This window comes from Antechinus flavipes, chromosome 2 (genome assembly GCF_016432865.1).
Source record: "Antechinus flavipes isolate AdamAnt ecotype Samford, QLD, Australia chromosome 2, AdamAnt_v2, whole genome shotgun sequence".
In the NCBI taxonomy this organism is placed as follows: Eukaryota; Metazoa; Chordata; class Mammalia; order Dasyuromorphia; family Dasyuridae; genus Antechinus; species Antechinus flavipes.
Genome location: NC_067399.1, coordinates 122,771,223 through 122,797,553, shown reverse-complemented (window position 1 = coordinate 122,797,553; position 26,331 = coordinate 122,771,223). Strand labels below are relative to the sequence as shown.

Below are 26,331 nucleotides of genomic sequence, written 5' to 3'. Positions count from 1 at the left end.
AATATGACCAAAATAGAATAATCTTTTCTTCTCTCAAGCCCTTCCCTCTCCCAAAGTTCCCTATTGCAACTGACATAGACCTGTGTCACCTTCATTAACTCACCCAAACTCAATACACATCCATTACACTGTCATTTTGTTCTTTTAACCTTCACAATACTTCTCATAAATTCCTTTCTCTAATCACAAGAGTCATCTGGAATTAACCCTCATTATATTATTCCTGGAATAGTTCGATAGCTTTCTAATTGGTATTCTTGATTTGTTTCCAATCCCAATCCATCTTTCATTTAGCTGCCACACTGATTTTCCAAAAAGATGTCTGATCTATGTCGTCCCTTAATTTAGCCGTCATTCAGGAAGGGGGACTTAGTATTTCCAAAATAAAATATCAAAGCTTTGGCAAAGCTCTTCATAACTTGGCTCTTTTCCTAGATTTCCAGACTTTTGACCTTACTCCTCCCCCCTTCATATCTAAAATCCAACACTTCTTTCTTGCACTCCAATTCCCCCAACCTGTTCTTTTACTGCCTGTCTTCTATACTTGGAAAGCTCATTTTACTCCTGGCTTTCTTCAATCTCAAATATCACTTCCTGTAGAAGTCTTTTGTGGTCATTACCTTTCTAGTGCCTTGAATCCGAGATGAATTTTGATTCACATTTTTTTCTCGTGTGCTATATGGTTGTTGTTGCAGTTGTCTTTCCCAATAAAATGTCTAGTATGTGATAGGTAATAAGCATTAAGCGCTTACTATGTGCTAGTTACTATGCTATAACAATACTGTAAAGTTTAAGATTTGCTTGCCTCCATCCACATTAGTTATCCAAATTTCCTTATCTCCCTCTCTTTTCAATCTAAATCTTATTTTAATGAGTAATTCCTGTTTAAATTCTATAAATTATTATAGAAGATCAATGAATTTGAATTCAAGAAGGGGACCTCTGATAACAAATAGTCAATCATGACAAACAAAAGAAAATGATTAAAATCCAAAATTAAATGATTAACTCTTTAATTTTGGGGGAAACAAGCTTTAACAGAATAGTTTATTTGATGCCTCCTTCCATTTTTCCTATCTTTTTAAAAGTTTTCTTGCTGTTATTTTTAGGAAGATCTAGTCAACACAAATGTTCCACCCTTTGGCTTCCTTAGGGTTCTTTGCCTATTTGCCATTTTTTGCAGTACAGTAATTTCCTATCACACTTATATAAAGCTTTAAAAAAAAATTCATGAATGTAGGCTTTTTTGTTATTAAATTATATATTTTAAAATAAAAGTAGATAATCCCATTCTATTTTCCTTTGAGTTAACATCCTCAGGCTAGTCTTAGCAGTTGGATCATTGTTTCAAGGGTTAAATTCTTCCCCTCCCACAAAAAAAAAAAAAATTTGCTCTAATTAGCTGATATTACCCCCAAACTTTACTAATGTTCAATTTTTTAATTTCCAAACTTTTTTTTTCCCCGATTTGATAAAAGTAGGATGAAATGGAAAATATTTCCTCTTTAGTTCTGTATGGATGTCTCCTTCCTAGAATGGAATTTTCAAAGTAATGCCAAACAGCACAACTTAAAAATGTTTAGTACAGTCCTGAAACAAAGTTAAGTGTTACGTAATTGTTAATGTTATTGTTAACTATTAACTTTCAGCAGATCTTAAGCTGAAAGCCTTAGAGTACGAATTCTCTGTAGGGAATATTGAGGATTAGTCTATTTGGAGACCTTACTAGAGGGCCAATTACCAGGTCACGAATTTTTTAGGCCAAGTCAATTTATTAAGCTACAAATTAGTATGGAGGCACTGAAATTTACACATTAGTGGTATATGCTGCCAAGAATAGTCACCATCCTTAAATGTTAGATAAGGATTTTTTTTACATGGGGAGAATGAAGAAGAGATGGTGAAGAGTGTAAGGAGAAAGAAATAAAAAGCAGCAATAAAAAAACTTTTCCATAAAATAATTAAATAAAATAAAAATTTTTTCAAAAAAAACAATGAGTATCCACAATGGAAGAAATTACAATTCTTCAAAATATTTAAGTGGTACATCCTAAATGGTTACTTCTCTAATTATTAAAGCTTAAATTGTTTTTCAAATGATTAACAAACTTTTTTGGATAATGGTCCTTAGCCATATGATTAAAATTTTATCAGTTACTTAAATTTTTTTTGATGTCAGATATTTAACTGACATATTCACTGCACTGCAGCACAATGGGGTATTGAGTTAGTATCAAACCTAAAAAGAATTTAAATCCTATCACTGACATTATATTATTAGCTATGGAACCTTTAATCTTGTGGATCTGTGGAACACTTGATCTTGCAGTGCATCAAATCAAAAGAACTAAGCATATCCAACATTACTCCTTAATCTACCAGAACCATATTAAAACAAAATTGGAAAATATTTAACAAAATTTTTAAAATATAAGTCAATAATATAACAAGAAGGGATCGCTTTGTTTGATTTAGGACCTATCCCCTTTCTGAGTTTAACACCAATACTCTGAAAAATTCCAAGGCAAAAGTTGCACAGAAGCTGCATCAATAGCAAACATTTTTGCATTTAGCAGTTTTCTATTATCATTGACATCATACATACAGCATCGTACAAAAATTTTCCCCAACCGGTTTTTGTTGAATAGTTTTGTTATATAAAATTCTGTTGCTGGTCAAATCCCATCTTTGTAATCAACAATTTTTCCATTTAATATTTTTCTTCTACCCCAAAATCATATTAATATCATACACATCCTTCAAGAGATTTTTAAGAGACCTCCTTATTGGTTCTGGAAACACTCATGGCAAGAAATCAAATCTTTCTCGTCATCAGTCTTTAGCATCTTCTTTAACTGACATATCAATCGACAAAGCTTTACTTTGCCATTTCACAAGTTTGACACCTGTATTTAAAATGAAAGAACCAATTCTTATTTGCATCAAACTTTTAAAAATATTTCTTATCATGTTATTTGTTGTTAAGTTTTGTTGAAAATGGTGAAGAAACTGAAAATATACAGCATTGAAATTGATCCTGAATCCAAATTCAAACATCTTTGCATCTCCAAACATGTCTTTCATCTAATCTTAAAATGAGTTTTAACCTCAGCAAGAGGTCATTCATCCACATATTATACATTTTTGTGGAATAAAAATGATAATAAAACAATCAAAGAAATTTTTACACACTTACCAGAAATGAATGCTTGTGGAATCATGACTCAAAAGAAGTTTCTGTGAAAGGCCATACATATGTTGCCACTGATACAGCTATTTGTATGATTACAGGCAAATCATAACTTTTCCATGCCAGAGGCAATTCTCTAGAAAAGCTTAGTTCTTTAAGTTACAAGCTAATTGCCAAACTATATCAACAGAGGGGATTTCCCACAATGCTGAAAAGAGATCTGAGAAAAAAAGAAAACCACTGCCAGTATTTAAGATAGTTTTGACTAAATTCAGATTTTACCAGGGCATAAAATTTAAAAAAAAAAAATCAGTAACATTATTTGATTACAGGACATCTTTTCTTTCCTGGAATTTTTTATCTTCTTTCCTAGCTCTTTAAACAAGCCAGACTGGGAAATGGAAGGACTCCAACATCAATTATCAGAGGGCAAAATCCACTTGTTTGCTGCTGGTTGGTTCTAAGCAATAACACAATCATAACTAGCGGTTCTCCCAACTGCCTAGGTTCCTATACAAAATCCACTTTAAGTCACTGTTGCCTTAAAGAGAAACTGAGCCAAACTGTGGAATTACTCCAACTTAAAGTAAATAAATATAATAATAGTATAGTATCAAACTTTTAAAAATTAGTCATTTCAGCTGTTTTTGTTTTATCTTATTAGAATACTTTTAGCTTTCAACTTAAAATATTAATACTATCATTTTCATCTATTCAATCTTAGCAAAACCTAATCTTAGGAGTTACCATCTTGATACTCTACCGAAACAAAAATCATTTTCAAAAAATATATATACTAACAATTAAATAGCAACTAACATGCTAAAGTAGGTGGTAAACTTGGCTGTACTTCCCACATATGCAAGATCTCCACAATAAAAAGAAAATAAGCCAACGAAACTGTAAAATGAGGCACAAATTCACAACTTTTATTAAGGTCCTTAATGGCTTAAAAACATACTTGATTGTTCTGGAATTAAATTCCTGAAATTCTAAAAAACAAGAGCCAAAAGACATTGATTTAATTAAATGCAAACAAATGAGCTATAGTGGAAGCTGATTTTTAAGCACTCCCATTTTTCTACCTTGCTCCATATGTAACATTTCTATACATCTCATTACCCAACTAGATTATCGACTCTTTGAGAACAGGCCCCATATCTCCTACTTCTTTGGTATCCCCTACAGTACTTAATCCCTGTTAATTTCACTTATCTTCTTTCACTGAAGTTCCTATGCAAAAATCAGTCTCTCTTTTCAAATGAAGTAGAAAACACAAGGGGAAAACACAAGGACATGGGGAAAAGGAGAAGAAAACCAACATACAAATCAGAGCCCTTTGCAAAGACGCTACCCACATCAGGCAACAAAAATAAATCTGGGTTTCAGAATGGTCATTTGCTCATAAGGTTGTTAACACTCAACATAAACATCAGTTTCTGAAAGCTTTTTGTCCTATCAAGTATATGAATGGACTTAACAGTACTGTTGAAAATACACAAGCACACATCCACGCTCACATGCCCACAACATCCCAGATATTTGTAAAAATATAGAGGGATTTTAATAATCAAATAGCCTAGGGGTGGAACACTGGACTAATAAACCACCAAGTGTTAGTCACCTTGGATCCTTTACAGTAGTAAGTTGTTTTCAATTAACAGCAGAAGATATTGCAAAAAAAAAAAAAATTTTTTTAAATCATATTTTGACCATTTTATTTCCTTACCTGATATGAATACCACAGATTATGAAAAGAACCTCTGAGTGATTTCCTTTGATCTATAGCAAAGTTTAAATCCAGTTCAAGGTTGACTTTAAATGCAAGACTTTTAAATAGTAACTTTTTCCCAATAAGATGTAAGGCAGTAGCAGTTATTCTTTATATTGACCACCTTCTTTCCCATCAGCAGGTGCTGAGCATTTTGGTATTGTTATCAAGTACAAACATGTAATATTTTTACTTTATGCAATTAAAAATAAATGAGAAAAATCTGACTTCTGTATACATCCAAAATCAGGGAGGAAGCCCGGTAGTGGAGACAGCCCTGGCTCTGGAGTCAGAGGATCTGAATTCAAATCTTACCTCTGAAGCTACTACCTACTACCTGGATAACCTGGTCAAGTCAATCTCCCTGGGCCTAAATTTACTCATCTATAAAAAAGAGAAGGCTAATCTAAAGGCCTCTCAGTTCTTTCTAAATCTAATATCTACAATCTATCTAATTAATTCAACCTGCAATTCTTGATATGCAGGAAGTAAAAGCTATTTTTGTTAAAATCTGAAATGGTACAATGAATGTCTAAATAAGTCAAGGAATCTAAAATTAGTTTCCTGATTTTATTTTTTAGAGTATTTCATTTTCATTTTGTTTTGGGTTGCATGCCCTGATCTGCAAAAGTTAAACATGGAAATAAAGTTTCCATTTTTAAAAAAATTTACGCATCTTCCATAAAGCAAACTCTTAAGTACCAACACTTGAAAAAACACACACAGTGACTCAATGAAACATTTTTAGTACAGCTGCATAGAATTGATCTCCAGAGAATTAAACACTTATGAACATTCTTTTCTGGCCCCCAGTTTTACAACTTATTGGCTTAGAGACCAGCTTAAGAGTCATTTGCTCTTACCTGGAGATATAGGCCAGAAACTAAAATTCCTTAAGCCTTTCTTGTCCCTAAGGCGTTAGGAGTTTTGAAGGTCTTTACAAAAAGATACCCCCAACTATACATATACATATATACGTATACATATGTGTGTTAACACACACACATATCTTATGTGTATACTGGGAAGCACACTACCTCACATATTTCCTAGTGTGAAGCAAGGAAGAAGAGATTTGAATAGACCAAGTTTGACCTTCATTTTAAAATATAAGCAAAAAAATAATAATAAAATTCCCTCATGACTTACGTAAGACTTTGAAATGCTCTAAAAAGAAACTTTAAAAACTAGAATGAAGCCATCAAAGATAAAACACCCTGAATATGTGGAGGTATCCCAAAGAGACACTAATACAGAGTGAGTTAGAGTGAGTTGGGAACTCCACAAAAGCAGGTACCAAAAGGATCATAAATTACACTGAGGACTCTCCTCTTTGAAGGCTGGTTAAGGAGGTAGGATATCATAAGGTTGGTTTTTTTTTTTTTTTCTTTCTCTTTTTTTCTTTTTTTGGGGTTTTTGGCCTCTGAACATTTTTTTTTTAAAAATGCTTTGCCCAGCTGGTCCTTCAGGCAAATTTTGGAGCACTCCACATACCCCATGCCTGAATAAAGGATATTTTATAGTTTCACAGCTATAGTTGTACATATTAAAATTAAGTGACTTACTCTACTTGAGTAAATCTAATAACTAGAAAACAGTAAATTAATAGCTTTTTCTTTTTTTACTTACAACTGTGTCTTAATTTTTGAAAAATAAGAGCAGATGACTTTGTATTCAAAGACTACCAAAGTGTATATTTGATACTGACATGCAAACATAAAATATAAATCTCATGTCAACTCTGTATCATACCTTTAAATAAGGAAATGACAAAGTTTGCTAACTGTGCAAAATATTAATTTGCTAAAATATTTTACATGATAGTGAAATAATACATGTAAATGTAAAAGTTGACAGATGAAATGAAGGGGGAATTTTCATAGAAATTTATCACATTTCGGTAATTGTCTTTAGTATGGTTTTATATATATATATTTCCTGGTACACAGCAAAGTTTATCACAGAAGATAAAAATCCTTTAAAACAAATCTAACAGGGAATTCTCTAGGCACCTTCTCATATAAAACACAAAATGAATGCAATTATCGATCCATCTGAGAAAGTTTTGCAATTTTTAAAAGGTTGAACATCATTTTCCCCATTTAACTATAATTTACAGAACTTTAATAAGGCAAGACAAAATTTTGTGAAAAAATGTTGATACAAAATGATGTAAACTAATAATTTATATTTAAAAACCCTGACAGACAGGACAAAAGTGGAGATGGACAGCTGAGACAATGCCTGTTCTTCTAAAACACAGAATTGTGCACAAGTTGAAGATTTCAAAGAACTTTCAGACTCTGCACAGTTTTGGCTTTTTGTACATTTTTTTATATTACACATTTTTAAATCATATTAGGAATGCAAACTAGAACTGCACACTACTTCAGTGGAAAAAAGTTCGACATTGTGCAATTTTCTGCCTCTTAATTTTAAAAAGTGGCAGCAATCCCTGCATTTATTGTGTTTCAAACAAGGATCTGAGAAACATTATCAAAAACAGTAATGAAGGCAAAAATTGGCAGACATCCAGCATCTTGTTTCTTATTAAAACAATGCGGATGACAAGTAATTTCATGATTAAAAAATGAATTTCTTTTAAATAAATACATTGTATCTGACATTTGCACTGACTGATTTGATAAATCTTTAAGTAAACAAAGGCTTTACTACACTCCTTGTAGCCTCAAGCCACTGGTGTTAAGATTCCGTAGTCCTTTTTCATTGAGTCTCATAACCTGCCACGCGATATCCAGTTTGATTGGGCAACATGCTTCCATTCTGCCCTTGAGGTGGCTGTACTCCATAATTTGCACCCATCCATGGTGCAGAAGTCTGTGGTGGTGGTGGTGGTGGTGGAGGAGGAGGTGTCTGACTGGTTAGAGAACATGGGGAGGAAAAGGAAGAGAAGCCACTTAATATTCCAATCGAATTTAGATAATGAATGATATGATAGTCTTAATTTGGAATTATTTTACCATGAGACAGCCTATTCTGAATAGGTGCTAAACTAACAATATAAGTAAACATTTTACCACAACATTCAAAAAACAAGCAAAAAGCTGCTTATCTCAGATTACCATTTGTACACCAGGCAAAAAAAAAAAAAAAACATTCAACTTGCTGAAAAAATAAAAAATATTGACAACATGGTCAGATATGGCAGAATACTCTTTATGTTCCTTACCAAAACAAAAACAAACATTTTTTACATATGTAAAACTGGAATTCTTTTTTTTCTAATAGAAAAAATAGCAATAAAGCATTATTTTTACAAATTCAAGTATTTTTCTTTGTAAATATACAGAATAAGAAAATCTAATCTCACAATTTCATAACTAACAGGAAAAAACCCATGAAGGGATTTATGTTGCACAGATAAAGAATATAGAAAAAAATTCTATAGTGAGTCTTTACCCCTATACAAACATAACCATCCTCCCCAAATTAAACATTCTACAGAAATGGCTTCTTTTATTTAGGATCCAGAACATCTTTTTGTTAGGGGGAAACACAAATATACCTGCCAATGAAGCAAGGGCATCCAGAATGAGTACTATGTGATCAAAGGAAAATAAGACTATGGCTTATCAAATACTTTCCCCTGCTACGAAATGTTCTATTTCATGACCGGGAATTATAAAAACCAATGAAATAAGGTATTCATAAAGGCAGTGTTTATACGAAAATTCCAAAAGCAAACATTTCAAGTTAAAAGTTTTAAGAACTTAAAAAACCAATAGCTTTTACAAGGTAATCATACTTTAATAAAAGCAGCATAATGTCCACTAAAAGTTGAACATTTTCTCCCTAAATCAACTCCTACTCAAGGCAGGAGTAAAATAGAAAATATACTTACTTAAATCCCTGTTGATTCCATGCTTGTCCATACATTCCATATGCAGGTACTTGCCAACCATTAGGCATGTACTGGCCAATTTGTTGGGCATTTCCATACCACTGGCCCCACTGACCATAAGCCTGTGGATATCCAATTTGATTCTGCTTTTAAATAAAATTATAACAACTCAAGTTAGTATTATATGAAGTTGTCAAAACAGAAACAGCCTGAACACAACTATCCACTATATTTAGTCACAATACATAAGGGCCTTTATCACACTGAGAACAAACTAGAATTTGGCAAGTGGTTCTTAATAAAGTGAAGTTGTACTACTGGATTTCTGCTTGGTGTTCTAATTGCAGACTCTTTGAAATGTAGTAGTATAAACTGTACTAATAATGAAATGTTGTATCTGAGTGTGTGTATAGGGAGATAATAAAAAAAAGCAGAGATGACTGATTTAAAAATTACAGGCAGAATGTTTTATGACTGTTATTCTGAAAGGGCTATCAATTCAATTATATTTTAAATGTGCTGAAGGGAGCATGATATTTAAAGGAATCCTACTGTGAATTCTTGGAATATAAAAGTGCTCAGTAGGAATTTAACAAATACTCAACTGACTTTTCAAAAAGCAAATAATGTATATAATTAGAAAATATATTTATATTTGGGTTTGCATACTTGTACAATCCTGGACATTATAGCTCCTACTTATAATGTGCTCCATCTATAGCTTCTCTTCAGAGGAGAGTGCTATGGTGCAAAGTTTAAACCACTAGTTGCACGGAAAAATAACGGACAGCAATCTGGAGGACAACTTTAAGGCCCTAATAAATATATATTAACAATTTTTGTTTAAATTGACCCAAGCATGCTTGTGAGTTATCTGCACAGTATGTGAATAAATCTATCAAGTATTAAAAAAAGATTTAATACCCTGTTATGTTTGTCGGAGCATTTTTAAATCCACTGTGTGAGCATGAGTCAATTGAGGAGGTCACATTCACCATGTCACCACTGCAATCCATGAAACACCACTCTGGAACTATAATACATGTAGGAACAGCCCTTATACACTATAATTTTAGCTAGAAGCCTATTAACAAGGATTTAATATAACAAGTATTTATTCTAAAGTAACCCTTATGAAGCCCAGAAATCAAATACTAATATCAAGAACTCTCTTACCTGTTGAACTGGATTTAGCATATCAAGAGTTTCTTTGCCCCAATAGCATTTCACAACATGTCCTTCAATTGTAGTACCATTAACTGAAACAATTGCATGTGCAGCACTCTCATGGGAATTGAACCTATTAAATACAAGATTTTAAATAACCTGTTACACATTCTATTACAAGAATCTTAAAAAAAAAAAAATCAGTCTGCCAATCTGCCCCACACCTTCCCCAAAAAATAGTTCTTTATTGATCTTTTAAAGAGATCTCATTATTTATAAAAATAGGATTCAAAGTTGGAAGAGACTTTAGAAAACATCTACTCCATAAAGTGATCTCATTTATCAAAGAACTTAGTTGTTTTGGCCTTTCTGAAGTGGGAAACAGGAAGAAGTAGGCATGGAAAATTGTTTAACATTGGCAAATATGATGAACACAGATACAATTCCCAAATAGCTATTTAAGCCTATACAAAGTCAAGAAATGACACATGACCCTAAAACAAAATGAACTCAAATTATAGTATATATTTGTATTTAAAGGAATCTCAATGGTGAAGAAATGGAAGCCCAAAGAATGTAACTTGCTCTTTCTCATCACCTCTGGTCAAAAGAGTTTTTCACACATTTTTTAAAACTGATTTTTAATCTCATGATCATAATCTAACCTTACCTTACTATAAAAAACAAGAGATTGAGTATTTCTGAAGGAATAAGAATACCATTCTCAACAAACTGTTCCTAACCCAAGATTAAAAACTAATTTAAACTATCTCTACTGCTATTCATTTCCAAACTATACTAATGACCTAGAAAATCTCAATAGTTGAAACATATAAAAATTTTCTTAAGTATTAACTTTGCTCTAAATATATGAATATAATAAATTTACTAAATATATGAAAGGTGAAAATGCTTAAAGTACCTTTTAAAGGCTATCATTATTAACTGAATACATTACAGAAAAATAAGCAATTAATCCCAAAGTAGTAAGATTAAATAAAAGCTAACAACAGAAGCCCTATAATTTTAACTCCAAGGACTGCCCCTTTTTATTAGGGCAGTCAGTAGTAAATTTTAGTTTAGTTAGTAGTAAATTTTATTATTTCATTCACCTCTCTATTATCATTCAAAATGTGTAGCAAGGCTCTAATCTTATATGAAAAAAAGTCTGCCCTCAGGAAACTTACACCGTAACAAGGAAGACAAATACATATACAAAAACATATATGACTCAGATAAATTATAGATACAAGCTAAATTTAAAGGGGATATATTAGCAGCTGACTAGAAAAGCTCTCCTAAAATTTTCAGAATTCTAAGAGGAAGGAGTAAGGAGAGAGAGCAGAGAAGCCAGAAAAGTGGCAATATAAAAAAAGACTATGATTAAGATGGTTGGATGTCAGAAAAATAACTTGTAGACCCCTAGAAATATAAGATGGGACCAGGTTATGGTAAGTTTAAAAATACCAAAAAGAACAGCTGTTATGTGATTCTAGAGGTAAAAAGATGTCATTAGAGTTTACTGAGCAGTAGAGATGACAGAAGCTATATGAAGGATAGACTAAAGTGAAAGGGAATATATATAAATATATAAAATATAAATATATTTTACAAATCATATTTTGTATATACTGTGATATGAAATATGCTGTGAAGATAGAAGCACCAAGATTTGGAAACCAAGGGGCTATATAGAGTGAAAAATTGAAAATTACTAAGACTGCAAAAGAGGTGACTAGACTAGGGATTGGGGATGGGGAGGACATAGGGGGAAGGAAAAAAGGAGATGATGGAGACAAGGGATTGGAGAAGAAGCTAATAAGGGATGAATAGGAGAGGAAGATAATAATGGATATAATGAATTCTTTTTAGAAAAGAGTAAATTTGACCAACTTCTGGAATATTCAGTTTGGACCAATAGACAGCTTGAAAAAGAGACTTAAGGCTGGAATACAGATGTGGGAACCATCTAAAATAGAACTAAGTGAAACTCATTAGAACTGATAAGGTCCCCTAGGGAGGGAGGAAAGGTCTAAGAACCTTCAGTTGATGAGTATGGTGTGAATATTTAGCAAACAAAGGACACTAAGAAAAAACCAATCAGAAGGCTGCAAAGAGAAAAAAGAGAGTTTCACCAAAAATCCAAAAACTATCAAGGAGGCATAGGGGATTTAACAATGTCAAAGGCTTCATAAATGTCAATAAGGATCTGCACTGAGAAGAGACCATTAATCAAGTTAATATATAATGAACTCCAACTGGCAAATCCAAACAAGTAAACAATTTTGTTGATGTTGACACTTTTTACTAACTCTTAACTATAAAAATAATTTCGGCATAATGTGAAACTGTCTATATGAAGCCAAATTCTTAGATCATTTATGAATCCACTTTGTCACATTACATACATAGCAAAATTATTTTTCCCTCCATGCAAAAAATATGAATGAAATTTTTTTCTTAGGTAAAATTTCATGTCTGGTATTGCCAAAAGAATTTTGTAAAGTACCTGAATTTTGTAAGGGTGACTTACAAATAGCTCTCTCAGCTTGACATAGGGATATCCTATCAAGGATAAAATTATATTGTCACATATTATGGGCCCCAAAATCTTTCCCAAACTGGGCCTCATGAACTACCATTCACACTAATTGGGTAAACCTTTCAATCACCTACTCCTGAGTTTTAAGGGAAAAAAGTAAGATTTCCTTTATTCTTTTTCTATTAAAAAAGAATTTTCTTAAATGCTATCCATACCCAGAAAGAACTAATTGTGTCTGAATACAGAATGAAGCATACTTTTTTCCCCACTTTATTTTTCTTAAAGAATTTGTTTTTGTTTTTATTTATTTTTTGGGGGAAAGGGGAGTTCCTATGTTTTTTTTTCACAACATGGAAATAGTGTACATCTGGAGAATCTAGAATTCAAAGGTTTAAAAACAAATATAAAAAACTGTTTTGCAGATATAACTGGGGGAAAATTAACTACTAAAATTTTTTAAAAGTTCTTTGATACTGTGAGTTTACTGGGTAATGGGTAAGAGATTGGTTACTATAAAGAGATTAGATTTCAGTGTCATTAGATCTGAGTTTTGATTCCTAGTGAGATGTGTCCCTGAATAAATTCTTTTACTCGTCTGGACCATTACCTCTAAAATGACATTTCTAGGTCTGTCTTTCTCTTTCTCTCTCCTGTAAAATTCTATAAATTTACAACATAATTTTACCCATCAACATATCTGGCTTATATTTGATTTGGCTTTCTGCCTTTCTTTGAATTAAACAGTTTTTAAATAATTTGTGCAGATGAAAGAGTTGAGGCTAAATGATCTTAAGTCCTTTTCAAGGAACAACTAAAAAGTTAACTTTCCTGGATGACTAGACAAAAGTGCTTTTTAAATGTTGAGCCTATATTGAAATTCATAGAAAACCTATGTAAGAAAGTAAAAAAGAAAGAGTACCCAGAAATACAAATAAAAAAGCACCATACCGTACAAATGAGTATCCTTTGTCTGGGAAGACTCGAATTTCCATTATCTGTCCAAATGGTGAAAAAGTCTGGCGCATTAATTGTTCTATAATTCAAAAATGAGATCTGGGTTACAAATATTCTATACTTTACCTCTTTGGATTTCAAAATGAATCAAAAAACCATGAATATGAAACATGTTAGATAATATACCTGTTAGGCCTGAAGTAACACCCCCACAGTAAACAGTGCAATTACTTGGACTGGACTGATTTACCACATCATCATAAGACAGTTGTTTGGTATTTGCTGAGGCAGAGAAGAGTGGAGGGGAAAGGAAAAGAGAAAATAAAGTTATGATATTAAATTTCATAAACATTACTATAAAATGCTAAGAAAACATTTTTAATTTTTAACTATCAATTCACATAATGCAAGCAATACACTGAATCTACTTTTAATATCCACATCCCTGACAAGTTCAAAATTCTTACCAAAATTCAGTATTTTCCCTCCATTTTTTAAATAAGATACTTAAAATTAGGAATGTCACACTACCATTATTTGAGGGTTAAGGGGATAAATCTTTTGAAATTATTTTTTTAAATTAGCTTTGATTCACTTTTCTAGTGCATCTGTTAAATCTTCAAGACCAGTATTTAAAACCTGCTATTTTTTTTCTCAAAAAAAAAAATTCTACATTTCTTTTTCCTTTTCTAACACACTTACATTCATAAGTACTCTTTGGAGCTGGAGGTTTTCGTGTTGCCCAGTTAGTTCTGATTTGTCTTCCTCCAAGCCACTGTCCACCCATCTGCTGTATGGCATTTTCTGCATCCTATTCACGATAAAAAAATATAAATGACAAATATGTTCAATTGATGTTACATAACATTCAAATAGTATGCATAACCAGGTCTACCCAAAATCAACTAACAGAATTACAAAGAAAAATTACTGCAAGAAATATTCAAAGGAAAATAAAAATGAAATGAATTAATTCATATAGGGTCTTTGACTAGAAATGTTTTAATTAAAGCCTTAATAATAATACACATAGTACTCTATATTTTACAAATCACTTTTATAAGAACCCTGAGAAGTTCCTTAGGGCAAATATAAATCACATTTCTGACAACCATAAACATATGAAATCTAGTCCATAGCCTGCAGTTAAAAGACTCTGTGACTGAGCTAGACCTCTATGCACTAAAAAGATCCAAGTTCCTCATTTGGAATGATGACTTAAAATAAGCTTAACTTATTCAACTATTACAAAAAAAATTTCTCTAGCTCCCTAACATGTGACAAGCCATGAAAATGAAGCAGAAGATATAATTAATCAGACACAAGAACTAGAGTGTGGCTCAGCAGCATACAGTTCTAAACATGAATAGCCACCGAGGGCATCATATTATTCATCATGACATGTCAACAAGAAAAAGTTTAATTTATTTATTTAGTATAAAAATCAAAGAAATATCCAGTAACTTTAAAAAATGTTTCCATTAAAAATAAAGTATTCCATAACAAAGAAACAGAAATAAGACATTACTGTATAAATAATGATAAAAATGAGGAAAGCACTCAATTAAGCAACCTGAGATGGAATCTGTCTCTTGAAACTTATTAGTTGTGTGACTATAAACTTATTCAACTTCCTTTTCTTTGCTATTAAATGAGGATAAGAATATTTGTACAACCTACTTTATAGAGTTGCTGAGAAATATGCTTAGGGCAACCTTTTATAAATGCAACAAAATCCCAGATAAGAACAAAGATTTGATCTTCAAGGAGTTATTAAAAGGAAATAGCTTAATTTCCTAAGTGAATGTCCTTATCTACATGCTACATCAGCAGAATTAACATATGCTTTTTCTTCTCTCCACTCTCAAAATCTCATGATATCCCCTCAAAAACAACAACAACAACAACAAAAAACCCTCCACTATTGGGAAAACAAAGGGGAAAAGCAAAGCTATGAAAGGATAACCAGTTCAAATGTGTATTAAGTAAAAATTTATATATATATATATATATAGTTTGTGAATGTGTATGTGTATACACATAAATCATATGTTGAAATGAATGATATAAAATTGCCAAATAGAGAAATACAACTTATTTTGAGCCAGAATTTACTAGTAGTTTTTCAACAACTTATGGTAAACAAGTACAAGGATGAACAAATTAAAGCCATGATAAAGATATATAAACTTTATCTGGGATAATTTAATTTCCCAAGTTTGTCTCATAAATCTTTTTTTGAATGTATGTGTCTTGTATGGAGTAGGCATTTAAAATATATTTCTTGAATAAATAAATAGATTAAGGCACTCTACCCTAAGTTAATTAATTGAAAATGATCATAAGGTAAAAGTAAAAAAAGAACAGGTACTGTAGAAAAGAGAACTGTCTAATTTTAATAAAAGAAGTCACAATGAATAAATTCCCTTCCAATGATACAAATTTGCAACTCCTATGTAACTTCTATACCTTTAGATGATAAGCTTGGGAGCACAAAGTCAATAAGTCAGAAGCAGAGCTTTGAACCTAGGCCTTCCCAACTTTGAAGGTTATCCACTGCTAGACTGGACTCTGAGCTTGATTAGTACTTACCCATTTGTTGAAGAAGGAAACAAAACCATATCCTTTTGACTTTCCTGTTGCCATGTCTTTCACAACTCGAGCATCTCTAAAATCAGAAGCAATAAGAATTTCAGTTTTGCCAATCAAACTTTTCTTACAGAAAGAAAAGTGTGAGTTTCACGCACAATTTATTTTCATGTTTCATCATTAAAGTGACCCTTTTAACACACCAGCAAAATAGTCAAAAGCAAGTTTTGCTTTTTCTACTATAAAATTTAATGTTTTCTCATGTAGCAGTAAATTAAACAAATTGTATAAAACATGCAAATCATTAACTTCTCAAATATATACAAATATTTTACAGAAGTTGATTCCCAGTAGTTCAAAATGCTTTTTACATTATGTTAAGCACTAGGCATGGTCAAAGCAGCTATTCACATTAAATAAGCCACTTATAGCTCACTAGCACATCAGATGAATGGCTCTCTTTAACCATGCAAATTTATAACTTGCTATTTACCAACACAATCTACCTACTACTCAGTAAAAAAAAGTTAAAATAGAAAAAATGGAAAAAATAGGAATTAAAAAGGCATACGTCGCCTGTTAACTGAATTCAATTTTCTCAGGTCAATTCGTTACCCCCTTTTTGGACTGTGGGCAGCTGTAAATTTTGAGAAATTGACATTTTCAGAAATGGTTGCATTATTGAAGAAAAATAAACACTAAAAACACGTCAGTTTAAATTACACACTAAAATTTTATACTAAGATTTTAAACTGCATTTTAAAACAGTAATCATACAGGACTGATTGGAAACTATGAGACATAAAAGCAAATTTTATAAAATTCAGAAAATAAATAAGAACTCCAACATTTATCCATTGTGAACCGTAGCTTGTAGTTAGCCAGGGCAATTCTGTCCACATTCTTCAGAGATACTCTGCAAAATAACCAGAGCCCTATTATTTGAGATTGAGTAAAAACCCAGCTATGACAGCTAAAACTCCATACCTCAAAAAACTGGAATGAAATTTTATTTCTCAGACAATCTGTTTTAAGTTAGCCAGGTATGCTACAATGCTTGTTTTCTCATGACACACCATCAAAACAGGCTATTTTCATTACAAAAACACATATCAGAAAGCCATGCATATACCATATAACGCTAAAAGAATCTAATATCTATCATTCCAATTAATGTGTGTGCCAATTTTAGAGCCAATGAGCTGACAAAAAAGAGGATCAAAATGGGAAAACTACTGACAGTCACTTTTCGGTATTTAAAAATTCTTTTAATCTTACATTTCTGTGCACATGCACTCAATTTTGTAGTTTGACTAAATACTATAACAAAGTTATACTTTGTCTGATTTTCTAATTTAAACCTATTCCTAGACTCAAAAAGGAATGAATCTGACAAAGGAAAAAGAGGAACATTTTTATTTTCAGTAAAGGAGGTGGAGGAGCAGGCAATATGCTACCAACTGTCTTAAAAAATGTTTTCTAAATTTAGAAAATCTGTATACTGCACAGTGCAAAAAAAAAAAAAAAGGCTGTCAGATGCACTCTAGCACTTTTTGTATAAATTTTAATTTAAGAAAAATCATGGCAAAACTAATTTTTATACACACACACCAAAAAAACCTAAGCATCATATTTCCAATAAAGAAATCAATGGAAAGCTTATTAATATTAGTTTTTTTATGTGCTAACAAGGTTGGAAGTTCTAAATGAGACTAAACTAAAATTTATATTTAATGTGTTATCCTACACTCCTGATAATTTGTAAAAGGTACAAAAAGTACAACAAAAATGCTTTTAAGGAGGAATGAAACAAAATAATTTAAGGTGCATTCACCTTGTTGCATATAAGGGACAAATGAGTAGAAAAATGTACAAAGTATCAGAAGGAAGAAAAGTAAAGACTCATTGCAAATCATAGTTGGCCCCATTACGTCCAAACCCTACAACAGATTTCAGAGAAACACAAGGAATTCAAATTTGGCTTTACTTTCCTAATCAGTTCTCAAATAATCAAAGAACAAACTTGGCAATACAAAAATTTGCTTTAGAAGGATATTTTTTTATTTGTAATTTTAAAGCAATTTTAAAATATGCTGAAATTGATATAGGTCCTTATTTCACCTCTGATTTTCAGTAAATAGTTTTAATCTCCTAGCTGTCTTTTAAACCTAGCTTCTTACTCCCTCAATAGTAGAAAAACATTCTTAATTCATGAACCAAGGGCCAACTCAAAAATATGCAGTGGGTCAGATTTGTTGACTCAACACTTTAAAGTACCAATTACTTCTAATAATCTTCAATTTCTCATCATTAAGAGTATTCCCCATCAAGAAAAATCACACCTGGAACTTTTAAAAACTTTTAGCTAAATGGAATGACCAAAAAAAAGCTCTTAAATAAATTATCATTTTGGTAAAACTCACAAACTATGCAAATGCACTAGAATAAAATGCTCTACAAAATAGTGAAGTACTGTTTTGACTGCTACCCTAGATTGACTATTTTTGTAAAGTAAAACTATGATAAATAACAAAATGCAAGCAATTTGAGGGATTCAGAAAACATTAATATACTTTTGTAACAGTTTTGTAACTAAAAATTTTCCCTAAACAAGCTCACTAATTGTTTTTATGAATATTTCACACAAAATGCATGCCAAAATAAGACCTCCACCTGGATCTAAACAAATTTAATACAGATACCAAAAAAGATACCTAATCTCAACTTAAGACAGTTAAAAAAGAAATATAACATGGCCAACAAATTTCTTTTAAAAAAAAGTTTTTTTTAAAGATACTATCTAAGAATTTATAACTGAAGATCAAAGATTTACATACTATAAATATAATATGGCTACTAGAAGTTGTATGTTAATATTTTTGCACTGATTAGTTGCAGTTTAAATCTAAAAATCAAGGATCATTTTCAATTTATGTAAGCTTGTGTCTAAGTAAAAGAAATTTAAGTTGCCATCTGTTACTTACGATATTCTTCCAAATGGTGCAAAAGCCGCTTTTATATCTTCAGTTGTAATTTCTGGACTGAGATCACCAACAAAGACATGGAAATGATCTTATAAGGAGGAAGGAAAAGGGTGGGGTAAAAAGAAAAATAAAATTTTAAAGTTTGAAAAATAAACTTTAAAGCAAATTTAATATATTGCTTATATAAAATAATTTCCAGACAATTAAAAGTAAAACACAGCTCTATGTCTAAGTAAATAAATCCTATCATAATCTTAAAATAATTGCTCATTGACACTATAGCAAGGATCTGTTTTTATTTAAAAAGTAATAATGTACTTAAGTTGAACTTGATATGTTACAGTCACTTCCAGTCACTATTCTAAAACACAAAATACTATATAGTTCATTTAAATTCTGCAAAAAAAAAAATCAAATGACAGTTATCATGGTAGTGTTAATTATTTACATTAATTCACTTAACCACTATATATACAATGTGTTATAAATTAAAATAGTGGTATCGTAAAAAATAAAAAATAATGTTTCAGGTAAGACAAGATACCAAAACCTAGCTACATAAAAACACTTGGTTTAACCACAGTTTGTGAAGAACAATCAAAGAAATACCTTGCATTGCAACAGTTTGCTGTTATAGTATTTGACAGTTTTCTCAAAAGCCAACAGTTTTGGTTGCCCAGCCATTACACCATTCAGTTTATGTGAATCCATGTGCAAGTGAACTAAGACTGAAGGCAACAGAATGAAAACAGTAATCCCTTCAACTGTATGTCAGAGTCATTAAAGAGTACACTGGAGAGAAATAAAGATTCCCATAGCTGAAGATAATTTAATTAAAAATACATTCTTATTAAAAAAAAAAAATACACAATACCACACATATACAGAAGAGTTTGATCAACACTCTAGAAATGGACACATATATTACACGTTTAAATGAACTTTTTTTTTTAAAAGCTATCCCCATTGGCTGGCCTTAAACAACACACTGGGTTGCCATTTGGGAAACCCAGTTTTTAGAAGCAACTCAAGCACTCTGAAGATCTGGGTAAAAAATAGCACACATCAAGGATGATCTCAAGGAAAGAAAGTATCTTGTCCCTTCTTTAGTTGGATAAATAACTTTTAAAGCATCAGCTACTACCCTAGGGGATTCGGAATATCTGAAATAGTACCGGACTAAAACAGTCTACTACAGATCAGATTCTGTCAATGCTGGGAAGAAGGGGGAAATATTGCCAGACAATCCAAATACAGCCCTTCCCTCCTCCCCCATAAAAAAAAAAAAAAAAAAAAAAAAAAAACAAAAAAGCTTCAGATGGTTAGTGAATACCCTTCAGAGATATTTCATTTTATGTTTAAGAAGATACAATTACCTTGTGAACGCAGTGTGCTGACAACGGTACTACCTGATGACAAAGATTAGATTTGTTCTTAAATTTATTAACACAAACATATTAAATCATATCTTAGGATAAAGATCAAAACATTACTGCAAACATGTATGATGCTTATATGCTTTATAAAAAAAACTATGTGTACAATAAAAACAATTCATCAAAGCATATAAAATACACTTACTGCTTGTATCTTTCTTCTGACTGCTGGGGGTTGTTGCCCAATTCACTTTGACTTCCTACAAAAAATAGTATCTAGAGTTATATCTAGGAAAAATCTGAAGGATAGTTCAAAATTTAGTTTATCATGTGTATAAAAAAGGAAATTGCACAAATCTATGATGAACATAAAAGGATTAACTAGATTAGAGTCAACATATTTAATGCTTTTCTTTTAACCTATAATATAGAAACAAAAGGTGGATAGAAATACCTTTCCTACATTCTGCTCTCTGTTCACATTACTAGATTAATCTTATAGCCAGAGAGCCTTTTTTCTTCTTGCTTCCAACATCCCTTTAGTACCCAATTCTCCTATAAGGCTTTATCCACACCTAATTAAAATTCCTTCATTCAACAAACAGTAACCAAGAATCTACTAAGTGCAAAAAGGCACAATGGGGGATGTTAAAGATGAGTAAGATATGTAGTTCCTTCCTCCAAGGAAAGCTACAATATAGTAGTTTTATCCCACCCCTTCCCTTAATATTAAAAGATAAAAGGAATAATTTACCTTTTGTAGTTCAGTTGACCCTTTTTTGCTAGTTTAGAAGTGTTTCATCCACTTAATATTGTTTAACAACTTTTGAATTTCCACTCCACCCTTCAGTCATGACAGCTTACCTTACCCATTATCTTCCGTCCATTCATAGCAGCTAATGCTGCAGCTGCATGACGGTGCTCATAAAACTCCACAAAACAATAAGGATCATTTCCGGCTGTCTGTTGAAGAAAACACAGAAAAAACATTTTCTTAAAGTTCCATGTTACCCAGTTCCTTAAACCTGCTTTAAAAATATTTACTATATAAAAAAGTTGTATTCACTAAATAAATTTTTAAAACTTAAGACATTTATTTTCATATGGATACCTTTCTAATAGCATGCTGTCTTAAGACAGAATATACTAAATAGATCCTTTTTTTTTTTTTTGTAACCTTGAGGTATATTTGCAGATTTTCCTTTCTTTTTGAGGATTTTTATTGTTTTTGTCTTCTAGCTGTCACATGCAGAAGCAGACAAAACTTTTAGCAAAATGCCTCCCTAATCTGTTTTTTATATACTAAGAAATCAGATTACCAATCTTATTAGAAAGATACTATCTAAAACTAATATAAAAGTCCCTACCATGAGGGCATGAAGGAGTTTCCCATGAATAAAATGGGCATGAGTAAATGGACTTTTTAACATCTACTTTGGCTGACACAGGATTTTACTAGGTTTTCCTGGTTCATGTCTATATCTTGAATAGCTGAAGTTTCCTAGTCATTAATTACTAATCATTAATTACTAACTGAAAGAGGTGTTATTTAAACTATAAAAACAAACAACACCTCCCCCCCAACATTTTATCTATGCATACTACAATATACAAAAGTTGGCATTGTAATCCAGTCTTTCTATAATCCCTTTAAAAAAATTAAACCCATTTCCTAATACCCTTTTCTCCTCAATTTAGAGGAATTAAAGCATTGAAAATTTAAAGTGAAACAATGCTACAGCTATCCAAAAAAATTCAGGTATATTAATCAGCAATATAAACAAGAAAAGAAAATAATTAAAAGAAGTCTAATTTTGACACAAAAGGGGATATGATAAGGGAACTAATAGTTTTTATGCCATAAAAAGAAGCAAAGGACAGATATCCTTAATATTTTTATATTTGTAAAAATTCTAACAGTATTTCTCCAATAGTTAAGACATCAAAAGATATGAACAAGAATTGAAAAAAAAAAAGAATTGCAAACTAAATTATGAAATGATTCCTAATTATAATAATGAGCAATTTAAAAAATGAGGATTATCTGACATCTCATTACAGTAAAATTCAGAAATAATCAATGTTGTAGGGCTCATGGAAACATAAGCACACTAATATGTAGTTGGAGGAATTAGATTAACTAGTCCAACCATTCTTGGATAAATTTAGAATAAGAAAAATCACTAAACTATTCATACACTTATACCCAGAGACCCTAGTGCTGAGTATAAACACTAACAGAAAAAGACACTATATAGCAAAATATTCATGGCAGTACATTGTGGTAGCTGAAAAACTGAAAGCAAAGTGGGACCTCATCAGGTGGAAATTACTGAACAAATTATCATATATGTAATAATACTGAACCATAAGAAACAATGAATATAAGAAATTCAGAGAAATATGGGTAAAACCTATATGTACTGATACAGATTAAAATAAGGGCAAAAGTTGCAAACAGTAGTAGAAAGAGCATTGAACTTGAAAGAACCCGAGTTCAAGTCCAGGTTCTGATAAGAAAATCATTTAACCTTCTCGGGTCTCATCAGCTGGTTTTTGGGTTTTTTTTTGTTTTTTAACTTAAAAAAAAAAGTAGGAAGGGACATGGGAGGGATTAAACTGGACCTGAAGACTAATATGCATAGTGATTATATTAATGAAAAGAACACTAAAGTGAAGCTGAACATTGAGTAACATTAATGACCAATCTTGGCCAAGGAAGTTATATGAAAGCATCTTTTTCCTTTTAATAGACATGTAAAGAAATACTAAATATGTCAATTGTGTCAATTTTTTTCTTTTATTTGTTATTACAAAAGAGGTCTCATTTGGTTTAAAGAGATTATCTGGAAATAACTATAATGTAAAAACAAAAGGCACTAATGAAACATCTTTTTAAAAAAAAACTCTACTTGTGTTGGTAGGGAGCAGAATGATACAAGGTAGTACAATAAAGGTAAAAATGCAACATTATATAATAAAATGGAAAACCAGAAAGTACCTAGTTATCTTACAAGTAGAATATACAAATGAAAATGAATGCTCATATGACTTACTAAGCCTGGACCACAAGAAGGCATTTGAGCAGTCTACCTGGAAATTAGAGCAAAGAAAGGATGTTCATATAATCCTTTGCTCCCAAGAAATGCTCAGAGAATTCATGCTTTGAGGGTTAGGGATGGGGAAAGGGGAAAAGGAAGGGGGGGAGACATGACTTATAAAAATCTTCAGATTAGTCCAGCAAAAGATAACAATCCTATATTGAGGTGGGCTTATCAAGGGCAATCTTTCCTTTTCCATTTCACACATAAAAGCCTAAAATTCTAGTTCATCTAACTTCAAGGCAAAAATCTGGAATGGGAAGAATGAGGGAAGAAAGAAAAAAGTAGGGGAAAATAATTTTTAATCTCCCTTTAACTTTCCCATTCCTGGATTCCCTCACTCTCCCCACCCATGTCCCCAAAGCATAAATACATAGTAGAATTAAGGTAAATACAGTGCTTCCAAAAAGTAGAATAATTTTTAAAGCTTGGTTAGAATATACAAACATAATATTACAGATATTGAAAAAGATATAGGGCACTAATGTTGGGAGTCCAAAGTCAATTTTTAAAAAGCAAAAAATACAGGAGAAAGGTTGGGGAATGGGGGAGGGAGGATAACGAATATAGGGAGGGAAACAGAGACGAAAACAAAGTGAATTAAGTACCCATTAAACTAAATTCTCAAGGTGATATATTAAAAAGAGAAATGAGACTTAAGACAACTTCAAGAATGGGAAAAGAAAATTAAACTGTAAGAAAAAGAATCTATACAAATGTTTTTTCCACATTATTTTAATCTTTTTAATGTGTATTTTTAAAAAACTAATACTAAGTAGATGCATAATTTCATTGTTATGTGAATATACTATGGTTTATATTGAAGTCAAATCAAAAAAGCAAAATAGATGGAAATAAATTTAAATTGTAAAACTTTTAAAAATTTATTTTTAAATTATTTGCAGCCTGTTAAAGGAAAACTGAATTCAAAGTAAGTACAATGATCAATCTTGATTCCAGATTTGATGAGAAAACATCTTTTCTTTTAGTCTAGAGGTGGGAAATGCCTACAGATGTTTCATACACTAATAAATATATTTGCACATGTTATGCTTAACTGCTTTTCTAAGTTACAAAGGAGTCTCAAAATGCATGTAGAGAAACTCTATCCAGGAATGGCTCACATAAATTAAAAACAAAAGCCATCAACAAAAGTTCAAAAACTATACTGAAGGACTTTTATTATTTGATTTCAATTTTCAAATTATTAACACTTCATTTCAAGATGCCCTATATAAATTTAAAGGTATTTCAAATATAACCAAAAAAATTATACCTAATGCTCAAAACTTCTTAGATCCCTAGCTATAGTATTCTTTTTCCAAGAAAAATAGAAAACTTCTCTCAAAAACGTTTTTGTAAAATATATATGTATATATATTTTAAAGATGAAGTTGAGCTCAGTGACTATAACTTCAACTATTCATTTCTATATGTGTACATAATGTAATATTTATGCATACACCTCCCCCTCCCCATTAAACATTAAGTGAAAAACCCTGAATTATTAATTTCTAGATTAGTTTAAAAAGAAGAACTAAGTAAAATACCCTTACATCCATAATCATCTTGCAGTTTTTGCATGGTCCAATCTGGCTGAAGAGCTGGAGAATTAGAGCTTCTGTCACATCTCGGGAAAGGTTGCCTACATACCTATAAGGGAAAAAAAAAATCAATTTTGAAAGTGTTTCTTTGGAGATCAAAGCAAAAAAGGCCTCTAATATGCCAAAAATCATCATATTACTGGCGTATAGTAATACGTGGCACCAAAAAACTGGAAACAAAATACATGACCAACAGAATCACTAAATGAATAGGAGTACATGAATAGAAAATATTACATCGTATGAATATGAAGAATCCAGAAATACATAAGAAGACTTTATGAACTGAATAAAGAATAAAGTAGAACCAAGAAAGCTACATTAACAATGACTGAAGCAATTAAATGTTAAGAACAACAAAACCCGACAAAGGTAACAGCAAGGGCCCAATTTAGTTGAAGCCTTTTCTAAAGCCTGATGAGCATTTTAAATATAGCAAAGGAGCACTCTTTTTATAGAGCAATGGAACACTAACCAGAGAGCATCAGGTATGAGTGATGTCTTATAAGTAAATTAAATGTTAAGAACAATAAAATCTGAACTTTCTAACTATAATGACCAAGTTTGACACTCCCCTCCCAAAGAAGAAATAAGAAAATGCACCTCCCCTCATTTCTTTGCAGGACTGCATCTACAATCACTATCTGCTGACTTGGGGGGTAACTAAACTTTTTTAAAAATTACTTGTGCTAAGGAGTATTTTAATAAGTAGAGAAGGGAAGGATTTAAAAAGAGAGTTCATGTAAAAATAAAAGGTATCAAAATTAAAAATAAAAATGATCCTTCTGCATTGTTTCTAAAGTTTCTTAACTTAAAACCAGGAAGAATGTGATGCCAAGCAAAGTTAGGTCAACTTTTAAGATATATTCATCCGAGAATATGGTTTGAACCTCAAGAAAGGAAAAATATTTTAATAACATGTACTTGGGGGCAAAACTGTGTCACTTTTAACCATTTTGGACATTTTACCATGAGAACAATGTTCAATTTTATTTTCCTTTGAAAATTAAGGTTTTCCCTTAATCTAATTCTATTGCTTCAAATCAGATTCAGAATCATAGTAACAAACCTAACAAGATGTTCTCGTAAAATTCTAAATGGATTATGATATAAGAAAAATGAACCTTGCAACAAGCAACAAAACTTAGGCAGCAGTACTAATATTTGTAAATAATCTATAACTAATCTAAT

At 31.4% G+C, this 26,331-nt stretch overlaps 1 protein-coding gene across 9 annotated transcripts in view; it reads right to left on the bottom strand.

Moving 5' to 3' along the window:
- Positions 1 to 4,098: 4,098 nt before the first annotated feature.
- The window catches only part of TIA1 (TIA1 cytotoxic granule associated RNA binding protein), a 41,881-nt gene continuing 19,648 nt past the window's right edge, over positions 4,099 to 26,331 (bottom strand). The window contains exons 1-13 of one of the 9 annotated variants that reach the window (XM_051975475.1): positions 25,093 to 25,160; positions 23,492 to 23,528; positions 21,300 to 21,398; positions 20,641 to 20,695; positions 20,436 to 20,468; positions 19,060 to 19,147; positions 16,079 to 16,154; positions 14,189 to 14,297; positions 13,673 to 13,768; positions 13,481 to 13,565; positions 10,000 to 10,123; positions 8,824 to 8,969; positions 4,099 to 7,839 (exon numbers count right to left, since the gene is read on the bottom strand). In XM_051975475.1, coding sequence (XP_051831435.1) covers positions 7,686 to 7,839; positions 8,824 to 8,969; positions 10,000 to 10,123; positions 13,481 to 13,565; positions 13,673 to 13,768; positions 14,189 to 14,297; positions 16,079 to 16,154; positions 19,060 to 19,147; positions 20,436 to 20,468; positions 20,641 to 20,695; positions 21,300 to 21,398; positions 23,492 to 23,515 — 1,089 coding nt within the window. In that variant the 5' untranslated portion in view covers positions 23,516 to 23,528; positions 25,093 to 25,160 and the 3' untranslated portion in view covers positions 4,099 to 7,685. Of the gene's footprint in view, positions 7,840 to 8,823; positions 8,970 to 9,999; positions 10,124 to 13,480; positions 13,566 to 13,672; positions 13,769 to 14,188; positions 14,298 to 16,078; positions 16,155 to 16,646; positions 16,859 to 19,059; positions 19,148 to 20,435; positions 20,469 to 20,640; positions 20,696 to 21,299; positions 21,399 to 23,491; positions 23,529 to 25,086; positions 25,190 to 26,331 lie in introns of those variants that run through there. The other 8 variants (XM_051975469.1, XM_051975471.1, XM_051975468.1 and 5 more) reach the window with 8 other exon arrangements.